At 39.2% G+C, this 27762-nt stretch overlaps 1 protein-coding gene across 2 annotated transcripts; it reads left to right on the top strand.

Annotated features, from left to right (window-relative positions):
• Positions 1 to 36: 36 nt before the first annotated feature.
• Positions 37 to 24329, top strand: VPS36 (vacuolar protein sorting 36 homolog). 2 transcript variants are annotated; one of them, XM_073342838.2, is made up of 14 exons: positions 38 to 316; positions 1163 to 1231; positions 7168 to 7238; positions 8678 to 8792; positions 9383 to 9472; positions 11433 to 11519; positions 15036 to 15068; positions 15186 to 15263; positions 15823 to 15957; positions 17064 to 17129; positions 17779 to 17843; positions 18780 to 18864; positions 21751 to 21827; positions 21907 to 24329. In XM_073342838.2, the coding sequence occupies exons 1-14, from the start codon at positions 221 to 223 to the stop codon at positions 21998 to 22000; spliced, it is 1161 nt and encodes a 386-aa protein (XP_073198939.1). In that variant the 5' UTR covers positions 38 to 220; the 3' UTR covers positions 22001 to 24329. The 2 variants fall into 2 exon arrangements, with proteins under 2 accessions (XP_073198948.1, XP_073198939.1); XM_073342847.2 differs by lacking the exon at positions 15036 to 15068 and having other exon boundaries at positions 37 to 316.
• The last annotated feature ends 3433 nt before the right edge of the window (positions 24330 to 27762 follow it).

The raw sequence follows: 27762 nt of genomic DNA, 5'->3' as shown, positions 1-27762 counted from the left end.
GGGGCCTGGCCTGGCTCCCGGGCCCATCCCTCCCGCGGTCTCCCCGCTGCCCGGCGCTCCCGGGGGCGGCGCTTACAGTCACCCCGCACCCGGGGCCGAGGCCGGCGGCCAGCAGAGGGCGCAGCGCGCGGGGTTGGGACTCCGGAGGAAGCTGCAGCCGGACTAGAGGGGCGGGGAGCCGGCGGCGGCGCGGGGTTCCCGGCCGCTCGGAGGCGCCGCCATGGACCGGTTCGCGTGGGCCAGCGGCCTGCTGGAGATCAACGAGACCCTGGTGATCCAGCAGCGCGGGCTGCGGCTTTACGACGGGGAGGAGAAGGTAAAGGGAGCGCCCGGCTCGGGCCTAGCGGCGGTCGGGGCCTAACACCCGCCCTGGCCCAGAGATCACCACCGGTACCCTGGGCAGGGGCAGCCGGGGCACCCCGCCCAGGAGCCCCCCGCTGCTGAGTGCCCCGGCCACGGAGCCCTGAGCCAGCCCTGGCCGCCGCAGTGCTCCTCTCTCTCTGCCGGCCGGCCGGGCTGCCCCCCCCCAGCGGCGGGAGCTGGCTCGGTGTCCGGTGGATGGAGCTGGCGGTACCGGCAGGAAGCTAGGTCCTGCCGGGTGTTTTTGATGCGAGGGTTGCTTTGTGGTAGGCCAGGAACAAACAGCCTCTTCCTTGAGCCGAGAAGAAATGGAACCGCCTGGTGGGTCAGGGAGGGGTTCGCACTGGACACCCAACGTGCTGCTTTAGTTTTTAACTCCTTTCCCTAATCACAGCAGTGTAGGGCAGGAAGGGACCCCACGTCCGTCCTCTGTCTAGCATGCTGCATGTCTGCACTCCCAGCGGGGCAAAACCTGAAACGCCAATCGCCTTGTTAGAAACGGCTTGCTGTTCTCGGGCGTTGGTACCCTCGGGAAGGGAGGGCCCTGCCGGGTTTCCTGGGGGAAAGTTTATACAGCTGAAAAGGAAGCTTGTCCATATCAGTGTTATCCGCTGGTAATAATTCTTTTTGTGGCTTCATCAGCTTGGCTGGCTTGTGTTAACAGCAAAAACAGGGTGTTCTCAAAATATTTGATTAATTAGGGTGCTATATTATGACAACATATAATGCTTCAAAAATCAATGTTTACCCAGCTTGTTTGTTAAATTTGTGGTTAACTTAGTATCTGTTTTTTTTGGTCAAGGTAAAGTTTGATACTGGGGTATTGCTGCTTAGCACACACCGACTGATCTGGAGAGATCTGAAAAATCATGTAAGTACCCCATCTTTTTTGTACGTGGGTTGACTATACATTCCGTAATAAACCAATAACTTTTAATGATGCGACTGTGCGAGAAAGAACTAATTTTTATGTGACTAAACTTTTTCCTCACTGTGTAAGTGCCTTATGCTCACAACATGGAGAGGTAATATAGTCTGATCAACTGGGGTTGGAAATTTTAAGATAATTTATCAACATGTTCATAGCCCACTGAGTAACTCATTCCTTTTTCCCTCTTCCCCCAACCATTCACACAGACCCAAAAACAACACAGAAAAGACAAAAAAAAAAAGAGAACCCATATAAAAACATCCATACTGGGTCAGACCAATGGTCCATTTAGCCCAGTATCCTGTCTTTAACATTGGCCAGTGCCAGATGCTTCAGATGGAATGAACAGAATAGGGCAATTTTGAGTCATCCAATCCTAGCTTCTGGCAGTAGGACGGTTAGGGACACCTGGAGCATGGGGTTGCGTCCCTGACCATTATGGTTAATAACCATGGCTTATCCTCCATGAACTTATTTAATGCTTTTTTGAACGTAGTAATACTTTTGGCCTTCACAGCATCCCATGGCATTCCACAGGTTGACTGTGCCTTGTGTGAACAAGTACTTCCTTATGTTTGTTTTAAACCTGTTGCCTGTTAATTTCATCTGGTGACACCTGGTTCTTTTGTTATGTAAAGGACTAAATAACACTTCTTTACTCTCTTTCTCCATACCATTCATGATTTTATAGACCTCTATCATATCCCCTTAGTCATCTCTGAATCTTTTTAATCTCTCCTGATATGGAAGCTTAATCATTTTTGTTGCCCTTCTCTGCATCTTTTCCAACTCTAATATATCTTTTTTGAGATGAGGCAACCAAAACTGCATGCAGAATTCAAGGTATGGGCATATCATAGATTTATATAGTGCTATTATGATATTTTTTCTTATCTATCCCTTTCCTAATGGTTCCTAACGTTCTGTTAGGATTTTTTTTTTACTGTTGCTGCACATTGAGCAGATGTTTTCAGGGAACTGTCCATAATGACTCTTAAGAACTGTTTCTTGACTGGTAACACCTAATTTAGACCCTATCATTTAGTATGTATAGCTGGGTTTATTTTTTCCAACATGCATTACTTTGCACTTATCAACATTGATTATCATCTGCCATTTTGTCACCCAGTTTAGTGAGATCCTTTTGTAACTCTTGGAACTCTAGGAACAAGTTACTCTTGTAACTCTAGGAAGACTCTGCCTGTCTTCCTAGTCCTGCATGTGGAACTGGAAGCATTTCAGAGAATGCTACCATGGAGGTCCTGGACTTCAATCTGTTACCTAGGAGCCTAAATTTGGCCTCCAGAACCTTTCTCCTACCTTTCCCTATGTCACTGGTACCTCCATGTATCAGACCACTGGCTCTTCCCCAGCACTGCACATAAGTCTGTCTGGATGACTCTTGAGATCCACAACCTCCACACCTAGCAAGCAAGTCACTATGGGCTTCTCCCATTTATCACAAACCCAATTATCTGTATTTCTAATAATCAAATCCCCTGTTACTATTACCAGTCTCTCCCTAATAATGAGGGTCCCCTCCCCAAGAGGAGTTTTCTCCTTGCGAGAGGATACCATGACATCATCTGGAAGGAGGGTTCCAATTATGGGATTGTTTCCCTCTGCTCCAGCTTAATGTTCTCCTTCCCTGAGACTCTCATCCTGCTTAACAGCACAGAGGCTGTCAAACTGGGGGTGGGACCAGTGTCTCTGAAAGTCTTGTCTGTACCTGTCTCTCTCTCTTTGCTCCTGCAGTTCAGCCACTCTGGCCTCAAGAGCCTATATAGTCTCTCTCAGGGTCATGAGTTGCTTGCACCAAATGCACACATATACCACCTGCCTACAAGGCAGGTAATTGTAGATGCTGCATTCAGTGCAATTAACTGGATAGCCCCCACTCTCTCGCCAGACTTGTGCCTGTTTTATTTTTACTCTCGTGGGGTTTTTGTTTTCTTTTGTTTTTTGTTGTGGAGGGAAGTTATTGGCCTAAGTTTAGTGTATCTGCCTCTTTCACTCCCTCTCTAAACTCCCTCATGAAACTCCCCATGTCACTTCGGAGCTGGCTTTTTAAACCCCTGTTCTCCCTGTGGTAGTCCCGCCCCCTTGTTGAGGGATTAGGGATCAAAGCGTAGCAGGTTAGAGCCTTGCTAGTGAGCTCTCAACCTAGATTTGCAGGCCGCTTGGCTCAGTACACAGGTCCCACAACAGACCACACTGTAGGGCTTTCCTACACTTAAAATGCTACAGTAGCACAGTTGCGCTGCTGTTGTGCTTCAGTGTAGACACTACCTACAGTGATGGGAGCGATTTTCCAGTTTGGTGGAGGTATTCTACCTACCTTAGAGGTCATAGCTAGGTTGATGGAATTCTTCTGTCGATCTAACAGTGTCTACGTAGGTTCTTAGGTCAGCATAACTATGTCACTCAGGGATGTGAATTTTCTAGTGTGGACCAGACAATAATCTTTAATCAAGCAAGCACATAGCAAACATATTCACCCCAACGGTCACACAGGTCTGGTCTACACTACAGACTTATATTGGTAGAATTATGTTGCACAGAGGTATGAAAAATCCACATCCCAAGCAACGTAGTTATCTGACCCAGCCATGGTGTAGACAGCACTGTGTCGGTGGGAGAGCATCTCCCATCGACATAGCTCCTGCCTCCTGGGGAGATGGATTAACTATGCCAACAGGAGAACTCTCTCCCATTGGGGTAGAGTGTCTTTATTAAAGCACTAAAGTGGCAAAGCAGCTGTGCTGATGCAGCATTTTAAGTGTAGACTTTCCCGTAGTCTCTCCTCCTTCACCTGGAGAACTCCCTTGCAAAATTCCCATTTGCTGCTTCTGTTCACTAGCTAACTACATGACATAAAGGCAGAATACTAATTAGAGATTAAATTTCAGCATATGAAAGTCCTTCCAACAAACATGGTAGTGTTACAAACATGGTAGTGTTACACTTCAATTGTAGATCCCTAGTTATAATCCCATGAGAGGTTTCCGTGTGTTTTCACATAAGTCTCCCTGGTACTATTTATTTTAAAGTGCGTGAATGCTTTCTCTAGAGATGCAATCTGATAAAGGGCAGCGTCCTAGTAGGGATGTAAATATCAGTTAAAAAATTTATCTGGTTAAATGATTAAAATTATATTGTTTAACCGCTTAACTGTTAACTGAGGTTGCCCTGGTGGGCTGGCGCAGGGCGGCTGGGGCTGGGATCCCGGCGGCTCGGCCTGCTGCTCGCGGATGGGGTTGGGGTCCCACCTGCCCAGCGCAGCTGTGGCCAGGGTCCAGCTGGCCTGCCTGCCTGGTGTGGTCGGGGCCGCTCCAGTCATTTGGCCTGGCGCCACCAGCCGGCCACAGGGGTTAACAGTTAAGGTCTGGTTAATGGTAAGCCTAATGCTGACTGGTTCACCCTTTAGATCCCTACGTCCCATTCTGTTCCTCAAGGCAGAGACCTGTTTTTCCAATCTATTAAGATTGGTGGTGGCAAAGAAAACAGTCTAATATACATCCATGTTGTCTTAATTTGAGGTCTGTTTTTCAGACCAGGAATATCTTTTTACATACCAGTAGTCGGGTTAGCTATGAAAACCATCGTTCTGTACATGGATATCTTCTGAAAAAAATTGGTAGATTGCATCTAAGACTTAAACATAATTTTTGTTGGTGTTCTCAAAATAATATATAGAGCCTTAGTTAACAATTGTGTTAAATATGCATGAGCTGGAAGAGAATCCATATTTTGTCACTTAAACCATAGTGATTTGTAATGGAAACAAACTAGGTACAGTATAAGGTGGCTTGTGCCGCCACATTCCGCTTGTCTACTATCAATACTCACCCATCCCTGCCTTTTTTCAGTGCTGTTAAGATTTATCCTCTTCCTCAGCATACAAAGCAAGAGAGAATCTGAGGATGTGTACTAGAAACTGTTATCCTTGAGACTGATCCCCCATTATTCAAGTAGGTAGAAATCCACAACCCATAAAGATCAAAATCAAACAAGCATTATGATGGAAATCCCTGTCCCAAAAGCCCATTGTCACTGGAAGCATCTTCTTTAACAAAGCCCTAGAAGACAGGATAACAACAAATTCTGAGGCTACCCAAAAAAAAAAAAAAAAAGTCTTATTTTGGAGTTGTGACTAGAGTTCTGTTGTAAACCATACAAGTTTGCTGGGCTTTGGGTCACAGCCTTGAAATGTCCCTGAGAGCAGCGTACTACTAAGGATGGGGTCTTATGCCATAATTTTCTTTCCCATTTCCTTTTCTCACCTTAAAAAGCATGAGAACAATGGGGGATGGAGCAGCAAATCTTCCTAAAACTAGTCAAAATGCTGACAAAAGAAACAGAAGTTAAACAGACCTGATGAAGTCCTGAGTTCTGTTCATGCCCTGTCTCTGTTTCTTTTTCACATGGTATCAAAGTAATGTTACTTATAAAAGAACAATTTATACAGGTATTGCCCACAAAATAACTAGGTCAAAAGAACATTATTAAGGCTACAAAGTCAAGCACTCCGTTAGGAATGCCAGAATTAAGGTTGCCTGTGCAATCTTAATTTGGCCCCCTTGTGAGTATGCATTATGATAGTCTTTAAATATATGATCACATACTATTTTTCCAGTCTCTACTGAGCATCTGCAAACTGCGATTTTTTTCAAAAGCTTGTAACTTGACCAAGTGTGGGTGGATTTTCACAAGGATGGCAAACAGAATATCTCCGACCCAAATTTCAGGTCCCTGCTCCACAAGATAGGGGTGCTAGAGCTGTTTAAAGAAAAAGTTCTAGAATTTTTTAACATGGGCAAAACAATGTATTTTTTCCATATCCTTGCTCTAGGAAACAGCCAAACAGTTTTGCCTGAAATTTTCCAAAGTAATTCAACCTGAGGGAGACAGCACAGGAAACTTCAGCCCAAATGGTTGAAGTTTGGCAAAGTTATAAGCATCAGAAAACAGGGTCTCAAAATGGGAAATGTCAGGCTACTTTTGTAATAGCCCCACCGATAATTATTTTTAGGTATTGCATCTTCTGTGAAAACAAAACTGTGACAAATAGCAGCAGCCGTTTTATAGCTGCTGTACAGTCACGTACCATATGTATTTGGTCAGTACGGGAAAATGCTGTGATTTCCAAAATACTGAATTCTTCCTAGTTTGATGCATAGATGTGTAGTTCTAAACTGGTGTCAATGAGAATGTTGGGCATTAGAAAATAAATACAAATAAATTCTGTGATCTCAGACACCTACTGCACTCTTAACCCAGCTGTCTGTCTGTATCGCCTCCTTTTGCTTCTTTAGCAGAACATCTTACATAGCCTGCAAGGATACCTTTATGCTTCGAGTCAGTTCACCTGTTTTTGGACTTAGGAACTTAAAAAATGGGATATCTACAAGAAGCAATTGTTACCTTTTGTCATTGTCTTTGCCAGCGTTTAAGATCTCTGTAGTGGGGTCCTTGACTTACCTGTATGTGAAGCATCTAATTCTTTCTGACCACTTTACAAATAATAATAAATTTGTACACCACCTAAAGTGCCTAGACATCCAGTGGCTGAGTTAAGGACATTGTGTCAGTCCTAAGTCCCTTCCTTGTCTGATTATCTAACAATTTATACCTTCATGTTCACTTTTTAGTTTTCAGTTTAAAGTCCTTTTTAAATAGTAACGTAAGGATAATTTTCTATTGCAACCAGCGTCATCTTCTATATGAAATGGCTTGTGGGAGAACCTCCTACAAATATTAGCACTGTTGACTTTTTTAGTGATTAAAAGAGTATGAAAATTTATTTATTTATTTTACAAGCCATTCAAGAAAATAGTTCGTAATTTCTAGTTGTTATTCTGTGTTCCTTATTCTAGGAATGCTGCATTGCTATCCCTCTTTCTCAGATTGTCTTCATTGAAGAGCAGGCAGCTGGCATAGGAAAAAGGTAAGGTGTGTGTCTTTCACTTTGGAAGCTTAGGCACATAGGTTATGTGCCATGCTCAAAATCACACAAGAAGTCTGGTAGAGCCCAGGAATGTAACCCAGATGTCCTGATTCAGATACAAGGATCAAATGGGGGAGAGGGTCGTTATGAAAAATTGTATGTGTGTGACTTGATTTGCTAAATAATTGCCCTGTAATCAGTGGTTAAGTTTGTGATTCAGTCTTCCGCTCGTAGCAATGAATAATTGGGTTTATCTCACTTAATCAGCAGTGCCATGGTGATAGGTTAGTGTTCAAATTTAGGTCTCAGACCAGGTCTCTTGCTCTGCAAGGCTGGTTGGGAGTAGGAACCCAGGAGAGGAGCATACTGCTCAGTTCTCAGCAGATGTAACTTACACCATCATCTAACCTGATTCTGAAGGAAAGACCAATAACTGGGACCCTCTCACTTGACAGATAATTAGAGCAGTATGATATGTGTTCAACAAGAGAGACGTTAACACCGAAGGAAAAATAAAGCTTTTATGAAGAAGTGTGCCTGGTCTACATCTGCTTATGTCTGTATCCTGGATGTTATAAGCAGATCAAATTGTTTCAGCCTACAGGCTGAAACAATTATCCCATCTGGTAGAACCATACACTGGGGCTTGCGAGATCTGGTGCTAGAGGAGGTGACTAAATAAGAGTAATAACAAAATAGATATATTATTAAAGCTGGACAAGAATAATAGAATTATTGTGATGAAATGAGATGGGGCTATTATATTTGCTGAAACCGTGCTCTTTCATGAGTTGTTTTGCTGTTGGGCTTCATTCTAGACCATGTTGCTTTCATGCATACGTTAGCCTAGGATGTTGGTTTTGGATGAGTTCATATGCAAAATCTTCGGCTGGCACACATGGTGAGATAGTTTAAACATAATATTGAGACCTTTTTGTTTCCATGAGAAAGGTAGTGTGTTTTGGCAGCAGCTGTGAGTCACTGTAGAGCCTTTTGGGGTTATATTGCAGGTGGGAAGCCTTAATCAAAAGTACAGCTTGACAGTTTGTAGTTCAATTTTTTTTTTTCAAGAATCTTTGTTTAATTTTCTAATATTTATGCTAGATCATCTTCTGAGAGTTGATTGTACATGTGTTTTATTATTAGTGAGGTTTTATATTTTTTAGGGGTTACAGTATTTTTATTATGAAAATTCTAGTATAGCAATAAAATAATATAATATAAAAATATATTATTATTAATGTGTTGTTTAATGTACTTGACTCTTATTAAAATCCTGAAGGATTATCTGAAATGTTCTGAATGTAAAATAACCATCAGTTAATATAGAACTAGATTAAGCTTTTAAACCTGACTCGCACGATTAAGAAATATTATTTTATAAATTAGGGATATATCTTTTTCTCCCCTCCATCTTCTCTCCCTACACCTTTCCTTAGTGCCAAAATAGTGGTTCATCTTCATCCAGCTCCTTCAAACAAAGAGCCTGGCCCATTCCAGAGCAGCAAATATTCCTACATCAAACTTTCTTTCAAAGAACATGGTCAGATTGAGGTATGTGTACATACAGTGCAACCAAATAGGTTAAATGTTTTGTCACAAATATTTCTGCTCTCCCTGTATTAGTGATACTATTCATCTTGCAGTATTTGCTGTGGAACTGTGTGTGTAGGAGGCCTTGTCAATCAATAAACCATCACCACCCACTAGCATTAACCCAAACTAAACGAATGGGATTGCTCCATTGCAATTCCATCCACATGGCTGGATTAACGTAATCTCATGGTAATGGTATCAGTAATAACTGGATTGCTCAGTTTTTTTTATCACTTTTGGACAGATACTGAGGATGGAAATTTCAGTCTCTTTAAGTGAAAGTTTTGGAAAGTTATGACTGTCTGAATGTGTTTAGAATGGAGATATGTAATCATGCATGTTTAAGTCACAATTGTTACAGCTACCATTGAAATGTATATGATTGCATGGTCTGTAACTTTTTTTTATCCTAAAAAAAGGAAAAGTCCAGTATAAATGTGACATTGATATTTAGTTTGATATTTAGTGGAATTCATTTTGTTGATCTCTGAGATGTTAAATATTCTACAAAACTTGGATTGCCTTTTTTTTTTTTTAAACATATGCAGTTCTATAGGCGGTTGTCAGAAGAAATGACACAGAGGAGATGGGAGAACATGCCTGTTTTTCAGACCGTTCAAATTAACAGGGGTCCACAGGTACTTACTACATGCTTGATACTCTCTTCTTTATGTTAGACTTCTCTTCATATTTGAATGCTTAGGTTCAGATCTCCAGTCTATTGTGTCCATTTTGTGCTGCCAGCATAGCCATCGCCCACATCAGCTCCTCCCCACCCCTGGGCATTCCGAGGTCAGAAAGGGGGCATGGCAGAGTTGAACTCCACCATGGCTGCTTCTCCACTGGCATAAACTAGAGCTGTTCTCTTGCAGTTCCCCCTTGTACTGGGTCTGAGCAGCTGGGTGTCCTCACTGTATCTGAGAAGAACTCAGACACAATTGGGAACCTGCCGTTAGGTTACGTAGTTAAATACATTCAAAATAGAGTTAATGGTATTCTCAGAATGGCACAAAAGCGAGGAAATTCTAATTTATGAGTGAGTGTGGTGTTTGGTTTGATGTGCCATTTGTAGTCTTCTAATAATGTGTAGGTATTGAAATTCTGATGTAAAATAATCATATTCTGTGTAGAAACTTCTACAATATGAGACACACAAGGAAGATGAAGGATGGAGTTTCAGCCTTAATTTTATACTTTCTTGGTTTTGTGGGTTCTAGACTCTTTACATTGCTTTAATATAGTTGCTTGGAGTCTGTGTGTGTCATATGTGTGAGTAGCTATGATTTAAATGAACAGTTTTGATTATTGGGAATATCTTCAAGATTGCTTTCTTTCATCTATTTCTGTATTTTGAGATCATAAACTCTTTGAGATCATCATCATCTGTATTTGGAAACTGCTGGTGACATTTTGGATACAGCCATCATATTAATGAGTTACAGTAGGGAGGATGGTGCTGTTGTCAATGGTGACAGAGAATAGGAGGGGACAGAGAGAGTTCAGTTTGGCAATGTTAAGTTGCCCATGAGACATCTATGAGAAGCTGTTGAGACTGGCTGAAATACAGGATTGGATGGAAATAGGTCAGGAATGGAAAGGTAGATTTGCTCATGTCTATGTAAAGGTGGTAGTAGAAGCCACGTGCACAGATGAGATCGCCTAAAGAAAAGGTGTAGACCAAGAAGAGGAGGGGATCAAGGACTGCGACTTCTGGGACACAGAGAGTTGGAGAATCTAAAAGAATGAGCAGAGAGATGGTGAGAGAACCAGGAGAGGATGGCAACTCAAGGATTTGCAAGATTTTAAGGTTTCAGAGTAGCAGCTGTGTTAGTCTGTATGCGCAAAAAGAACAGGAGTGCCACAAGTACTCCTGTTCTTTTTTCAAGATTTTATGGAAAGTACTATTGAGTGTCAAAATCAATAGGGAGGATTAGGAGAATGAGGGTGGAGTTAGAGATCTGGAGGCTAGACCAGGAAGAGGCTGATAAATTTAACATGACTCTCCAATTTAGTAAAAGGATGTCACCCCATATGTTGCATGTATGTGTCACATATTATCTGTATGACGCACTATCAATAAATGGGGTGAATGTCCAATCTCGTACCCTTCTAAATCTCCCCTCAGAGAAACCTATTCAGACTGTGATGGAGCAATGGGGAGAACAACTTCCTAAATCCAGGATCCTCACTGAAAATGCTCTACCTCTAGGCTCGCTCCAGTTAAACTAGGGAAGCATCAGTTTGCGCATCCCAGCTTATCTCTACTGTCTCTGTATCCTACATGAGATGCTGTGTTATACATCATTATACTAACAATTTAAATAACGTGTTTTTCCTGTAGTATTCTGCAGCAAATCTGTATTCGGTGTATTTTTCTTATTTGTAGAAAGTTATTGTAGATAAACTATGACCTTGACTTAAGGAATGTTTTTCAGGAAATTAGATGTATTGTAGATCATTAACAATCATTACATTTTACTTAGTTCTTTGTGGGACGTTTTCCTGTGTTGTAAATATAAGCTCTTTCATAGGGAGGTGGGTGAGAGAACTCTTAACATTTGCTTCCTTTTCTTTTCTTTAAACTATTTTATTTTGCAGGCAGGAAGAATAAGGGCTGTAGGAATTGTAGGTATTGAGAGGAAATTAGAAGAGAAGAGAAAAGAGACTGACAAAAACATTTCTGAGGTAAATACTGCTCAAGTTTCAAGGTCAGCCACCTGCATTCCTTCAGACTTTCTTCTAGATGTAGCCGTGTACTGTTTCATCAGTAGAAAGTTTTAAAACTCTGAAAAGATTACACGTGTGTAATTTACAGTTATGTCTTTAACTGGCTTATCCCAGGTGTTTAAGAATATTTCATTTAAATGCTCCATTTCAAGAGGCACATTCATTGGTGCCAAATGCTTTGTATGTTTATGGATTTCAGTGCAGTTGAAAGGCAAAGTTCAATGGCCTTTCAGGGGGGGAAGCAGAACAAAGAGCCTTCTACAGAAAGGGACCGGTCCAACAAGACTATTGTCTTAGCAGGTCTAATTATGGATCAGATGAAGATTAGATATTCATTTACCAGGTGTATTGTTCAAAGGGGTTTTATATATGTAAATAATTATTATACAGTAAATTTATCTAACAGAAATTCATATTTTTAAATTTTAATTTGTTTATAATTATGCATGGCAAAGTGTTCAATAATCAGATGTCACAGTAATTTCTGCAAAAATATTTTCCAAAGAGAAAACAACTGCTTTTCCCACAAACAGTCCCATAGTTGAATTTGAGATATTACATGTACAAGAGAAGCTTATTCCTCCCCTGTCCACCTCATTCTTTTCCTCTCCTTAAAAGCCTTTTGACCAGTGTTTCTCAACCTTTTTGATACAGGGGCTGGCTTGCTGCCTTCCTCAACTGTATCAGGGAGATCTCAGGGACTGGCACTGGTCCACAGACCAGTAGTTGGGAAACACTGCTTTAGCTCTATATATAATGGAGCCATCCCGAGACTGCAAATATTCATCAAAGAAAAGATTATACTGGTTTTGTCACAGTAATAGAGATGGATTTGAAACATCACGAAGTCTTCATAAATTAACTATAACAAATTCATTCATATGGCAACTGTTTGTATCACAACATAGCAAAATAAAAAAAGACCTCACGGATCCAGTTTACAGGAAATTTGTACCTGCTTTGTGAACACTTTTACTGTGATCTTCCAGTTATTACTAGCATTAAAGGGTGGTTGGGTTTTGTTTTTTCTTTTAGTTGTTTGGTCTGCCCCCTCCCCCCCATTTATGAAGAAGGTAATGAATGAAGTTACTTGTGTATATAGTTCAAAAGGTATTGTCTGGTTATTTTTTCCTCACTGACTTTGTCAGAGAGTAAAAGAAATCCATTTGTGTGAGTTGTATGAGCAAAGGAAAAACGTGATTTGTGAAATCCTGCCTTCCCCCAGCTTTAAATGTTATAAATGACTTAATTTCAAAAGTGGTGCCCTGGGTTCCACGAAAAGGTTTCCTGCATCTGCTGTTCGCCGCTGATAAGAATCCAGTTCTTTAGCCTTTTGTTTATCTGAGGAAGTTCCTGTTAGGTGTGTGCACATTCCCCTTTGTTTCCAGGCCTGCCCTGAGTGAATTGGTCAGAGGAGGAACTATACACAACATGCTATTTATTTAGCTAAGTCAAGGATTTTTTTTTTAATGGGTGATGTTTTCATGCATGTTGTTGAGATTGGAGTTAAACTAGTAAAAGCCTGGATATAAAAATTTTTTGTTTGTTGATATTAAAATTCAATACGTAGAAGCTCCTTAATTCATGCTAGTGCCTGGGAGACACATTACGAATGTACTGAATTTGGCAAATTAGCAAGTTTTCTTTTTAAAAGAAAAGACACTGTATCACAAATATGTGTGATCTGACAATGGTAATTCATTATTTTATGGGAATATATTATAATTTCTTTAACACTCCATATTAAATTTTTGCCAAGATGTATGGGGAGTGATTGTCATTTGACTATGTGGACTAGAAGAGACAAGCTGGGTGAGGTAATATATTTTATTGTACCAACTTCTTTTGGTGAAAAAGACAAGCTTTTGAGCGAAACACAGAACTCTTCTTCAGGTCTTCAGGATTAGCAAAAGTCTACTGTGTAGATCTTTACATTAAATGGAAGCCATGCTTTTGTTACCTTCAGATTAGACTATTAAATCGTTGGGACCATAGGCTGGCTACATTTGTGGTCTGTAGTGGTGTTCTGGCTGAGTTGCCCTCTTTATAAAAGGGAGGTGCTGCCCTCACGGATCTAACGCTGATGGTTCTAGGGTTCTGGGACTCCCCACATGCATTCACACACACACACACTTGGTCCAAAATAATCCAAATTAATGACCACCTGGACATATCGCAAAAGCCATTTATTAGAGAGGATTTTGAAGGAGGGATGAGGGTTTGTCCTTGAGACAGTAAAAGTGCCTTTCTGTGGCATTGATATATTGATAGGCTAAATTCACTTTTTTCATGTGTATGATTATTTTTATGCTGCTGGGAGGTAATTGTAAATCTGCTTACTTGTTAACACACTGAAAGCATTTGTTTGTTTTTTATTCTTTAAATAAAATATGAAAAAAATGAAAGGTTTATCTGGTGTTATGTGCTCCATATAGCAATTTTATATTTGAGAACTTCACACCTTTATTAAAGTAACTTGTATTTTAAAAATCCTGAAAATAAATAATTTGTCCTGTGATGGAAATCCAAATTTTTACATGGTTTTTGTAGAAAAGTTCCATAAAAGTTCATTGTAGTAAAAAATCTGATACTTTATAGAAATATTTTAATTTCCCCCTGTTTTTATCAGATCTAGCAAGTACAGATTTTATCACAGGGTGCCTTTTATCTAATAATGCATTTCATAAGCCTGATTTCAAACAAGCCTTAATTGGGATCTTGTTTTGTGTTAGCAGAATTTAGTTCAGTTAGACGTCTACGTACCTAATTGCTTCTGAGAATCAAGTATTTAGATGCGTAAATTTTGCCTGCAAATAATTTTCAAAGCTTTATGTTTTCTTAATTAAGAGTGGTGTGAAACGAACCTAGCAATCCATCTCCCTTGTTATTTCCAAATGAACTGTGATCTTGCCTGCTATTTTAGCAACGTCTACTGATAAAAGCAGAATTGTGATGTCACTATGAGCATTTCCACAGTTGTACTATGGGCTCTCCACTGGCCAAAATTAGGGGTAGGTGTGTGTGTGAGTGTGAGAGAGAGTAAATAAAAAAATACACCTAACGTTTTTAGGAAGAAGGGGTAAACTTGATGAATTTAATTTAATTCAACTCTCAGTACTTTAGCTCTGAGCTCTGTTATTTACATTTTGTAAATCAGTATTAAGTAGAAATTAGTATGTGTCTTCCATGCAGGAAACCAAAGGATTGTTTTACTTTCCTGTATACTTTCTGTTGTCCTTGTCTTGTCTGATTTTAATTATAAGCTCTCTGGGAAGGAAAAATGCCTGTTTGTAAACCAGAGCATGAATTTATAACTCTATAAACACTTTGAAATGATAACATGCTGGTCTAAAGCATTAGGTGCCCTAATATTCAGAATTCTTGGAGTTTGGGAAGATCATTGGAAAAATTACTTCATTAAATCATTTAATTTCTTTAGGCAGACTATATTATAATGTCAGTTTTTCATTTTAGGCTTTTGAAGATCTCAGCAAGTTAATGGAAAAGGTATGGGATGTGACATTTACCAGCACATCTATCTAAATTTATACCAATTTCCTAACTTTTAACCAAAATGTCTGAATACACTGCTGAAAGCTGACATATTTGTGTGTGTTTTGATAGGCTAAGGAAATGGTGGAGTTATCCAAGTCAATAGCTAACAAAATTAAAGAAAAACAAGGTGACATCACAGAAGATGAGGTAAATATGCTTTCTTTCTAGATTTTCACAAAATGCTTTTTTGTCATTTCACGTGTAAACTTAAACAGCTATTGTGATAATATTCATAATGTACATAAATAATATTTTACTAATGTCCCATTGTTTCTTGACTTTTATTTAATGAAAAGCTTTCTTTATACAATACATCTGAGCAGTGGAAAGAGAAGACAGTCAGTCCATCTGAGACCTTGTTTCAAAAATAACTAGTATGAAGTGATTACAGGATGTGCACGTCTCTTCCCCACTTAGTTTGCTTTAAAAGGGGTCCGAAATGCTCGCTCCATTAACTAGGAGAAGACGACAATTTTCTGTTTTTTTCTTTTGGAGATTTCAGTGTCCCTTACAAATTTCTGAAGACTTGTGTAGAGCTTGTCACCATTTTGATAAATTTATATTCTGCCCAATAGTTGGCATTGTGTATTTTCAAATCTCCCAAAATGCGTTGAAGTCTACTATAAAAACAAAAGTGTAAAAGTTTTTTTTTTAAAAAATAGAACTGTGAAATAACTGATACAACTTGCTTTTCTTTTTTATGTAGACTATCAGGTTTAAATCTTATCTGTTGAGCATGGGTATAGCTAACCCAGTTACCAGGGAAACGTATGGATCTGGCACACATTACCATATGCAACTGGCAAAACAACTAGCTGGAATACTACAGGCACCACTAGAGGTAAAGCCCCTGAGATGCTCTTTTTGTGCATCTTGATGAGTTTTTAATGCAGTGCATTTCAGTATCATGGACCTTGACAATGTGTCTCTTTTCAAGATCTAAGATTTCAATAATGCAACCTTAAATTCAGCTTTTAGAGGAGTCATCATTTTGCCTTTGAATAACATTTATTCTCTTTCTCAGCAGAAATATCTAAAAGGAATTATGGGAATTTTTATTTGTAGTAATGATTTCTCATCTTCCATGTAACAGAGTTTGTGTGATAGTTCTTTCATAGGTCTCAATTAGTAGTCGTCTTTTCCCCGCCGCAGGGCCTTGAAAATACTGTGGCTACAGAATTCACCCCTTGCCACAGAATTGTGCTTCTGAATCTAAGCTATTATTTTAAAAAATATGTTTCTGATCTATATGGTTGCAATACTAACTTTGAATAAATGAATAGTGCATAAACCAATTAAGAGTTGTCTTCTGTGACTCAAAAGTATGAGCAGCTCCATTAAGAACAATGTATTGTTAACTCTGAAACTTAAAAATAACCGTTTCAATGTAAACTTAATATATATCACTGCTATAATACAGGCTACTATAGAGATTTTATTATCAATTTTTCTATTTAATTCAATAAAATTTCAGTTTTTAATTTATCTGAAACTTGTCTATTTGAAAAAGGATATGCACATTCAATATGTATGTGAAACTCACATACTGTACTATCTCTTAGATTTTTTGTCTTACGTTATAACCCTGTGAGTTCGAAAAACAGAAGCTTGATAAATTGGTTAAAAGATTTAATATAATGAAATTCCATGTACTTTAACATGTATTTTAACCTTCAAATAATCCACAATTCTTGAATTTTATAATTGGTATTCTGCAATTTGAAATTATTAAAGAAAATTACAGTTTGAACACTGACTTATAATTTAGATATCATTGATCTTGTCTGTGTATGTTTTTAAATCAAGCTGATAGTTTATCTTCTCTGCTTTAACATGTCACGTGGTGATTAAAACTTTCATCCATCCAAATGTTTTATTATATGCAAAATAGTGTGCTCTATGTTCTAGGTTAATACTATTTCACTTATTGGCTTCATGTTTCCACAGGAACGAGGGGGAATAATGTCACTTACAGAGGTATATTGTCTGGTAAACCGAGCTCGGGGATTGGAGGTAAGAGACTGATTTTGTGGTATTCTTTGACTAAATCTGCTTGAGAAGGAACTTGAAAGAAAGAAATGTCAAACAAATCTTTAACTGTCCACCACATGCAGTCCAGCTTCTTAAAATGATGGATGTATTGCTGTTCTTGTAATGGAAAATGGAGCTTTTGGGGGGGACGGTTCTCCATCTTTCTGCTAATATTCAATCTTTGGCCATCTTCCATAGTATGTCATTCTGATGTGCCTTTCCTGTAGTACCAGTAAAGGAGGATGACAGCTAGCATACGAAAATGAAACATACAAAAAGGGGGAGTCCCTCCTCACACAGGGAAAGTAACATGAGGGACAGACACAGAAATAATAAAAGAAGCGGGGGGGACGGGGACGACAGTAATCAAATAAATTACCTGAAGAGACAAGTCATGAACAGGAGTAATGTAGGGAAGAATAGGAAGAGAGCAGAAAATGGAGTAAGAGGGTGAGAGAAGGCTGCAAGACATGGGGGGGAGATGAAAGGCGTAAATGCAATCGTGTACTACGTCATTGCTTGTTCTGTTATTTTTTTCATCTATAGTTGTCTGTCTTCTTTGAGTGTGTGTGTGTGATACCGTGTATTTAACGTGTAAAATGTGAGTAAATATGTTCTTATTTTTAAATAGTTGCTCTCTCCAGAAGATTTAGTAAATGCTTGTAAGATGCTAGTGGCACTGAAATTACCCCTAAGGTAAGAGTCCTTCACGTGTATTTCTAAATAAATTTTCAACTGTGGACCCTTGATTCCCTTATACAGACACAGTTTGTGAAATGCCTTACCTTCCAAAATCCATTTTAATGTAAAATGTGAACCTATTTCTGTGTGTTACTTAATCTTCTAAGAGGTCAGTATTAATTCAGTTTCCTATGTAATTTTCTTTACGTTCATAAACATCACTTGTCTATTGATCCAACTTAAAAGGACCCCCTTGCTGTATTTTGTGAGCACCTATCACTCTTTAATATGTATTTATCCTCCTACCACCCCTTTGAGATAGGATTACCCCCAATTTAGGAATGAGGAACTGAGGCATTGAGAAGCTAAGTTATTTGCCCAAGGTCACACAGGTAATGAGGAGGGAATTGAACCCAGGTTTCTTATGTCCCATGGTTGCACCTTACCTACTGGACCATCCTTCCTTTCCACAGATGTGACCTACAGAAATCGATTCACATGGTCTTTCTTCAGGTGCAATTGATAACGCTAACAAATACATATGTGCACCATTGTTATTCAGCATGAACAAAATTTACTTCCGTTTCATCCAAAACTAAATTATGTGATCACTAAAAAATACAAATGTGGCTGAATTTAAGTTGCCGGGGTTTTATTTGCCAAACGTATATTTTCAGGATGTGAAAATAAAGCCACTTTGGTGCATCGTTAATACATTTGTTCACCTTGTTCAGTTAATTATTCTTCTGTTTTTGTTTGTGAAGATTCAGCAGTTGATTTTTATGTTCAGTTTTGCTCTTCCAATTTTTTTCTTTTAGTTATTACAATGGATTCGTTGACATGTTATCACATTTAGATGTGTGAAACTAAGAGACTGCTAAATACACACATTTTTCCGTTGTTGATATTTGCAGATTTGAGTTTTTTTGGTCTTTTCCCTTTGATTTTTAGGCTTCGTCTATTTGACAGCGGTGTAATGGTGATTGAGCTCCAGTCCCACAATGAAGAGGAAATGGTGGCTTCTGCTTTAGAGACAGTATGTGAACTTCATTTCCTCCAGTAATCTGTCTGCTAGGAAAACTTAGACACATTAGGTGTAAAACTTGAGGTACAGGATTTCCTTTTGAGCTTTTGAAATACAAAATTTTCCACTTCCAAAATCCTAAAACAATATTTTGTACTTAAATAGCATTTTTAATCTTTAGAGAGCTGTACACACATTAATCTTAGGGCAGGTCTACACTACCACTTAAGTTGCTCTAACTTACATCACTTAGGGATGTGAAAAAGCCCGCCCCCCCCCCCCCCCCCCCAGCCAGGCAGTGCAAGTCTTGTGCTGTCCACACTGGCACTATGTTGGCAGGAGATGCTTTAACACTAATATAGCTTCCGCTTCTCACCAAGGTGGAGTAATTATGCCGACAGGAGAGTGCTCTCCCATTGGCAGAGTGTGTCTACACCAGACGTGCTGCACTGATGTAGCGCTGTAATGTAGACCTGCTCTAGGTCACTGTTCATTCCTCAAGGAATAAATCTCTCTTAGAGCTCTTGTAAGACTTCATTACCTTAAAGTCCTTCCTCAAATCTTTTGCATAGTAGGAAGAGTTTATTTGGTGTCATGGTAGTTGGCTCATACATTAACTACCGGTAAGTAAATTGGGCTTCAGACGTTGTGTGGTTTGATTGAAAGTATATTTGAAAGCAGATATTAAATGTAGGTATAGAATGTGGGCTTGTTCTTGCATTTATACGTTAACGGAACATAGTATGTGCCATACATATTTTACATTGAGTTTGTTACTTTGAGGAGACTACCTGTGTTAGAGGGTACTGCGTAGAGGTAGTCTTGATCCATTAAAAAGGGGTAGTAGAACCTGCACAACATAGTCAGCCGATACTGGTTCTGATTTTTCGCAGGAGTGGGTGGGTGAGATTCTGTGGCCTGCATTGTGCAGGAGGTCAGACTAGATGATCATAATGGTCCCTTCTGACCTTAATATCTGTGATACATTTTGATACGTGAAATGCTGTTACTGCCACATCATCTGCTGTGTTTCCCTTGCACGTTATAGAACATAGCACACACTCTTAATTTTCACAAGCTGAGAAGGCTACATATCGGTGTTTCCAAAAAGTCCTGTCAAATGAGAACATTTAGTGCTAGCAGATGCACCTTTGCTCTTGAGACTGGAAATGGACTCCTCAGAATAATGTATATAAAACCATATGTGCAGAACAATGTTCCTTCATTAAAAGGGATACTTTAAAACATCAAATACGGTCTCAAAACAAATGCCATAGCTATAACGCAAATAACACCTTTGTTATTAAAATTGAAATATTTAAATTCTGATTTATCTTTTAGGACATTTCATGCATTTTTGTTAATTTTCTGCATTTCTTTCAAGAAAATAGACTCATTGGTTTTCCTTTTGTTTTTTTGTCAATTTTATGGTGATGGTGTATTAATTTGTTGTCTTCAGCAAGTGTGCTCAGCATTGTAAAAAAAACACATTCCCTTCCTCAGGCAGCTTTAAACAGACACATGGACATTATAAATAAGGTCAGACACACAGTGGAGAAGGTGGATTTATCATGAAGTGGTGCAGATTTTTGACATAACACTAGGCTTCATAGAAAAATATGCTGTAAGGAATGGACTTGAATTAAGAAAGATGGGTGTCTTCCAAGAAAAGAAAGCTCCAGGGATATAGGCGTTGAAGAAGACACGAGTGGGTTACAAAGGGAACAGGACTGAGGTTTGAGTGGAAAAAACAGTGATAAGGGGGAAAGGAGGAAGAAATGAGATTGGAGATTAGTTAAGAGCTCACTTGTGTATAGTCTCCCAGATACAATAAGATTGTGTTTTTGAGGGAAGATGAGAGGAAGCCAGTGTGGGGATTGAAATAGGGGAGTGGAATGGTTTGAGTGGCAGGTGAGGTAGGAGAATCAAAGGGGTCATCAACATAGAAGCTGAAGTCACTTGGGACTTGGGAAGGAAAATTATTACGACCCATGGGTCATATTAAATTGTGCAGTTTACTCAGTATGCTCTGTGTTTCACCCCTAGGTTTCAATGGTTTAGCTTTACCACATCTGAGTATAGGGCCTACTTTAATCTGAGATCCTGTATAGGATAACTCCAACATAATTAGAAATTGCAGTGAATAATGCAGAATAAATCCCTCAAATTATGAGGGCTGCAGGAGAAGGCATGTATGCCTGGGTCGGAAGGCTGCTTGAACCTGCAATAATGGAGAAATATAAGAACAATTCATTTGCATGAAAACATGGCTTCTCCTGGGCCTGCCAAAGTCCTGAGACCTAGTGAATGCTGGTTTTCACAAGTTAGTACTGGGACAGTGGCCTTTTTTAATTAATTAACCACAATTCCGTACCCTCCTCCTGGGTGACTTCAGTTTCTAAACTGAAGACCCTCCAACTTTGGTGCCTTTCATTTCCTTTTCCAAACTTCATTGTTGACAAAATCACTTAGGGAAGACTAAGTATGACTGTGCTGTATAACTATTGATTGCACAAGTATATTGCTATTTATGGGCAATTTTTTTTCCCACCCACTTCTCACAAGTTATCTTTACACGTACACATACACACACACACACAAAAGAGACACACGGTTTCATTTGTTTGACTAGTTCCTGTCCTTTTCTGCATGCTTCCTTTTTCATACTTAGCACACTTCTGAAACACTACATAGTGTATTGGACAAAAATTGCTTTTTTTTTTTTTTAAAACAAAAATGCAGATAAAGCAGTAGTCTTCACTAGGGATTTGTTACCAATTTGTAACAGTTAACCCTCTGAACTGAGACTGAACTAAAAGAATGGAGAAAATTCTTTCATCCTGTAATAGAAAGGAAAAGATCAACACTATTTTAATGCCATGCTTTTCTCTTTGATAGGTATCTGAAAAGGGTTCTCTTACAGCTGAAGAGTTTGCCAAGCTTGTGGGGATGTCTGTTCTTTTAGCCAAAGAGAGGTAAATATAATTTTTAATAACTCCTTGATTATCATATTGCCCTTACCAAATATTACAAGAGTTCTTTCTCTTTCTTCAGGCTGCTTCTAGCTGAAAAGATGGGCCATCTTTGCAGAGATGATTCAGTGGAAGGCTTGAGATTCTATCCAAACTTATTTATGACACAAAGTTAACGATATTGTAGTTCATGCATGTTTATCATGTAATGGTTGAACACAAGAGAGCAGAAGGGGGAGCCCTTCAAATTACAGATTTTAAGATTTTGCTTTGTTAATCAAGACAGTGGTGAATATTGTGATGAAAAAGCTTTTTCAGCTATTTCAAATGCTGAGTGGTTTTATATGGAATGGAGAGGAATATTACAGAAAGTAACAGGAATCATGGAGTCAGAATCATCTGATCTCAAATTGGCAAGCTGACATATATAGTCAGCGTAAGTTTTACTCTATAGTCGGTTTAACTTTTCACTTCAGGAGAAGTGAGATGATTTCACAAGAGTTAAAGTGGAGGAAATATCCTTTGTGGTCTGTTTGCAGAGGCAAACAGTACATAGAACATTGTCATTTACTGCCTACAGATGATAACAAGGAAATAGAAGTGTGTACATTCCAAAGCAAGCTTCCTCTCTGTACTCTCCAACTTCAGTATATTTTGTGTGTCTGTGAGTTCAGATCAGAGACATATATCCATAGGGATGAGAAATGTGACATGGTTTATGCATGTTGAGGTCTGAGGAACAAAGCAATATTGAATGCTCCCTTTTCCCAGGAACTATAAAAATTTTTCCTAGTGAGGTTCCCAAATTCTGGGAGTCGAAGCCCAGGGAATTCTTTATAGATATAAATAGAAACTAACCTATGTTATGAAAATCTGGAAAACATAGTGTTTAATGTGTCATGTCTAATGCTAAATAGACAAACAAGAAGTATTGTGAGTGCAGAGTTCCTCGTTTCTTTGCTCTCCCTCCCCCAAAAAGCTTCATTATGTTGCTGTTTGTGTGTGCTTTTGCCCGCTCCTTTAGATAGTGTTGAGGGAAATCAATTATTCTGTCACTACATCCTGTCCAGCAGCATAATGAGCTGTTTTTCCTTTTGCACTTCTAAAGAAACGTCATTGATCAAAGCTGCGTACCATGTGTCTGTCTTGGAGAGACGGTTGGTTAACTTGCATATCCTTAGTCTGCAGAAACCAGTGCTTTAATATTAAAAGGAGGAACAAAAAAACACACACGTTTACCAGTCAAGAGGTGTAAATCCTTTGGTTTTACCTAAGCTGTGGATTTACAGAATTCAATTACACAGCCATAATTTTCTGTCACTCCTGTAGACTTGTATATTAGTTATATGTTTTAGAAGAGCTAAAGTTACATAGATGATGGTAAGTGGATGTCAAAGGCCCACATGACCAATTATGATATATTATTGCAGAATTCAGTTCAAAGTTTGGATGAAGACCACATTGATGTAGCTTTGAATTAAAGATATGGCAATAATAATCAGATGGAAGCTAAAATAAAGGAAATAGAGAGGTTCTTTTAATTGTCTGAAAATATTTCTAGAAATCTTACAATATCACCACAGTTTGGTCAAGGTTGAAGGGCCTACCCACGCTCATGTTTTTGATAGAGGTTTGAAAAGTTACTGTTTACCTGTTTGTTTTCCCATGTACCTCTGCTTTAAATTTGCTTGTGTTCCTCTCCCATGCCTTCATTGCAGGATCTTGTAGGATGCTCATTTGGAGCAAAGACATGCTGTCCCCTAGTGCATCTCCCTAGTTAGCTTTCATGCCGTGCTCTCTTAGGGCACTGTTCTTGCATTTCCTCAAGTGGAGGGGAGCCAAAACTCATTGATCAGGCAGGGAAAGGAATTACACGGGGAAGCACTGGCACCAGGATATTCTTAATGCTCTGTACTCTCTCTGCAGCAGCTTTGTAGGGATCCAGATTTATGGGTGGGGACGGAGGGGCCAGTTGAACTCCTCCACATTCTCTGTTTTTTCACCTCCTCCAAGTAAACAATGGGACAGATCTGTACAAATTACTCTGGACAATGTACTCTCAAAGAGTTGAACTGAGAAGCAGAGAGGACACCTAAAGTGGATGTTCTTGCTGTCTGTGTGTTGCTGGAGAATCATGAATGTTAGGGAAAGATCCACTGGTTTAGGTGGCTGAAACCTTCTTTATAAGGGGGCAGCTTTTCCTCTCCACAGTCATGATGCAAGTGTAAAAAGAAAATACCAAATTTACACTCCTAGCTTCCATTCCCCTACTCAGGAATAACCCACATAGAGCCCTTAGTTTGTCTCAGTTGAGCAATAACGGTACAACATACATCTTAGCTTTAGCCTTATGGTACTTCCTTGGCCTTTTTTCAAGATAAGTCCTTTCTCTTTGTATAGGGAGAGAAAACTTCATGGGTTAAATTATGTGGCTCGTTTAGAATTTAATTGTATATATTAGAAAATCGTTGCCACAAAGTAATAAAAATAAACTGATTTTCTTAACGTGTCTATTTCTGTTTTCTAAATGCTTTGGGGAACTTTGAAGCCACAAGTCACAGGCCTGGCAGTTTGATAGGATAAGTTTTTAAATTTTCACTGTCTGATTGTATCCTTATGGATAAGATACAATGTATCTTTTGCTGGAATGTAGTGGTTAGACACATCTCAGCAGAAGTGCCTTGTCACACTTCCATCAGGAAACATATACTTCCGCAGAGCTCTAAACATTTATTTTTTTAGTCCCTCAGTAGCCACTCTTCCCACCGGTATATAGTTTAGGGTTCAGCACATGGAACCTCGGGTCCGATTTTAGCCCTGATTGTTATTAGAAATCAAGGATTCTTTCTTTAAAAAAAAAAAAAAAGTGTTTGGAAATATCTCTTGAGTGACAACAGCAGGATACAAATGATCATCTGCAAATTTTCCAACAGTAAGCTCTTCTAATAGCTAAAGAAACTCTGTCCAATGGCCTGAGTCTGAACAGGTCTGCTGCTTCTGATTGCCTGGGTAGACTTACACCCCAATAATATAAAAGAGCACACATACTCAGTAACATATTCTAGAATTGTGGGTACCAGTACTCTCAGAGCCTAGGGCCAAGACTTCCTAGTTCTTTGATTTATAAATCCAGATACCCACAGAAAAAGGGACTGACTCCAAGATAGGACTTTAAATTTTCTTTTAAAAGATTGCAGGAGGAAACTGTTTCAAGCTGACATTTTTTTTAGTTCTCTTATTTCCATGACCACTCTTGAAGTAAACAGGGACTATTTGCAATGAAAAATCAGGGCATAACTAATTGTCACATATATAAGAATATATTTATTTTGGTTTATATTGTAGGTGTTTAGTGATTACCTTTATGTAGTTCTTTTCAGATGCTTGTTTAAATATGACAACTTTAGATTTTTTCCCCCCTCCATGATAAATGTTTTTTATTAGACCAATTAAGACAACATCAGTTGTGCCAGGTGAGGACTGCAGAATTAGGAATTAGAATCCTGCAAGCCTAAAACAGGCTTGATCCACCACTTGTTGAAGCTTCTGGCAAAAGTCCCATTGACCCCAATGGTGCTGGATTAGTCCTAGTGTCTAGTATAATTATTAAGCCCCAGTGAGTTAATCACTTAAAAAAGAGGAATATATTGAGTGGTTGTGATACCATATTAAAAAAGGATTGTTTAAAGGACATGGTGAAATAACAACACAAAATGTTTTGGCCTGTGCAATATAGTCAAAGGGTTACTTGAGAGTTAGGGGAAACTGGAGCCAATATGAATAAAAGATGAAATGGTGGGAAGGGATATATAATTATGGTTCTGTAATATTTCCACTTTTCTCTTCACTTTAGCTAGCCTCCCTTCACCTATTATTATCAACCCTGGGCTTTTGTATTTTGAGAGCTTCTTACTATTTACTAGACCATTCCTTATTCCTTCATAAATGTTTAAATTTGGGTATACTAGAAATTTCATCACCTTGAATCTTGCCACATGTCACCAGAAGTAATGCTTGAACAATTACTATTTTTGATGTTTCAACAGTCTTGGGGGGTTTTATTTTTCAGGAATATTTTGGGAAAGCGATTATCTTTCTCTTGAGCTTACTTCCAGCAGGGACTAAACTATTTAAAGACAACCAGCTTTAATGATAATGAAGTAGACATTTTGTCTGCTGCTAGCCAGCTGCCTCAAAAATCCGTGCTGGTCAAATAGTTCTATGAAAAAATTGTTCCTGCTGAAATTTAGTGCTTTAACAAAATTGGACTTCAGTTCTTAGCATGACAACATGTTTGTTATGTGTAGACCTAAACAAGGTGTTATGAACGTCATAATAATCTTATCTAGGTTTTCATACTGTGTTCATCACTCTATTATCTGAGTACCTTACATTTTCAACCAAATAATCGCAAAAGGAGAATTTTGTTTCCTTATTGCAAACTTTTGGATTATATTGCTTTTGGCAGAGCAGATAATAAGCAGAGAGATTGGTATGAAGGAAGCATGAGCAAGGGCATGTGGGGGGTCTAGAAGAGTTGGGTTTTATTCTTGGTTCTGTCTGTAACTTCAGCTAAATCTCTCAGTGAATCAGTTTACCTAGCTATAAAATGGGTATAAAACCTCTGTCACAAGGGTGCCTTGAAAATTACTTACTGTTTTTAGAGCATTTTTAGATCACTGAATGAATGGTACTATAGAAGTGCGCAGTATTATGAGTAAAGTATACTGCCAGGTCTTCCAGACCCTTTGAATAACTATGAAAGAACTAGATTATGTTTTCTTAGGTACTTGTGACTAAATTAGAAAAAAAGTCTTATCCATAGAGGAAAAACTTGGTGAAACATTCACTGATATAAGGTTTTGCAGATGTTAAACGTAGGCAGCATGAGTGAGGCGTTGATTTGAGTGCTGGGAATTCAACAGAGCCTCCCGTGGAGAAAGACTTTTTTACAACATAATCCCTCTAGTCTCAACTGCTCAGTCATTATGAACATTATTTTACAACTTCTTTACTGAAAGGGAAAAGGGGTAACTGAGTGTGGTTTATCACCCATTTCACACAAAGCACTCTGATATTACGTTACATCTGTTCTGGGCAGCAGAGTACCAGGTATCTTAAGAGACCTATGTGGAATGAGCTGGTGGCCTTAGTCCATTTCCTAGTGCATGTGACCACATCAGTCACCCCCACTGCTGGCATGAACTGGGATTTTAGTTGCCAGAGTGATCAGACAGGCCAAGGACTGAGCTGGCAAGAAAGACTGTTATCCTCTAACCCCTGTAGATTAGGGCTGAGGCATCTCATAGAATCATAGAATCATAGAATATCAGGGTTGGAAGGGACCCCAGAAGGTCATCTAGTCCAACCCCCTGCTCAAAGCAGGACCAATTCCCAGTTAAATCATCCCAGCCAGGGCTTTGTCAAGCCTGACCTTAAAAACCTCTAAGGAAGGAGATTCTACCACCTCCCTAGGTAACGCATCCCAGTGTTTCACCACCCTCTTAGTGAAAAAGTTTTTCCTATATCCAATCTAAACCTTCCCCACTGCAACTTGAGACCATTACTCCTCGTTCTGTCATCTGCTACCATTGAGAACAGTCTAGAGCCATCCTCTTTGGAACCCCCTTTCAGGTAGTTGAAAGCAGCTATCAAATCCCCCCTCATTCTTCTCTTCTGCAGGCTAAACAATCCCAGCTCCCTCAACCTCTCCTCATCTCACCTGAGTCTTGTCCCTGAGAAAGTGAGAGACAGCTTGCATGGCTGCTGCTTGTGCTTTGCCATTTAGTGGTGTTAGAACTCCGTAATATCAAGTGAGATTTGAGAACTGGACCCCCAAACAAACAAACTTTTACAAGTACTAAAACATGGGTGGTCATCATGGCTGCATAAAGAAACCACATGTCCATCAGTTGCTGTGGGGGAAGAGATGACCAAT

This window comes from Lepidochelys kempii, chromosome 1 (assembly GCF_965140285.1).
Source record: "Lepidochelys kempii isolate rLepKem1 chromosome 1, rLepKem1.hap1, whole genome shotgun sequence".
Classification (NCBI taxonomy): Eukaryota; Metazoa; Chordata; order Testudines; family Cheloniidae; genus Lepidochelys; species Lepidochelys kempii.
This window is presented reverse-complemented; position numbering and strand designations above follow the sequence as displayed.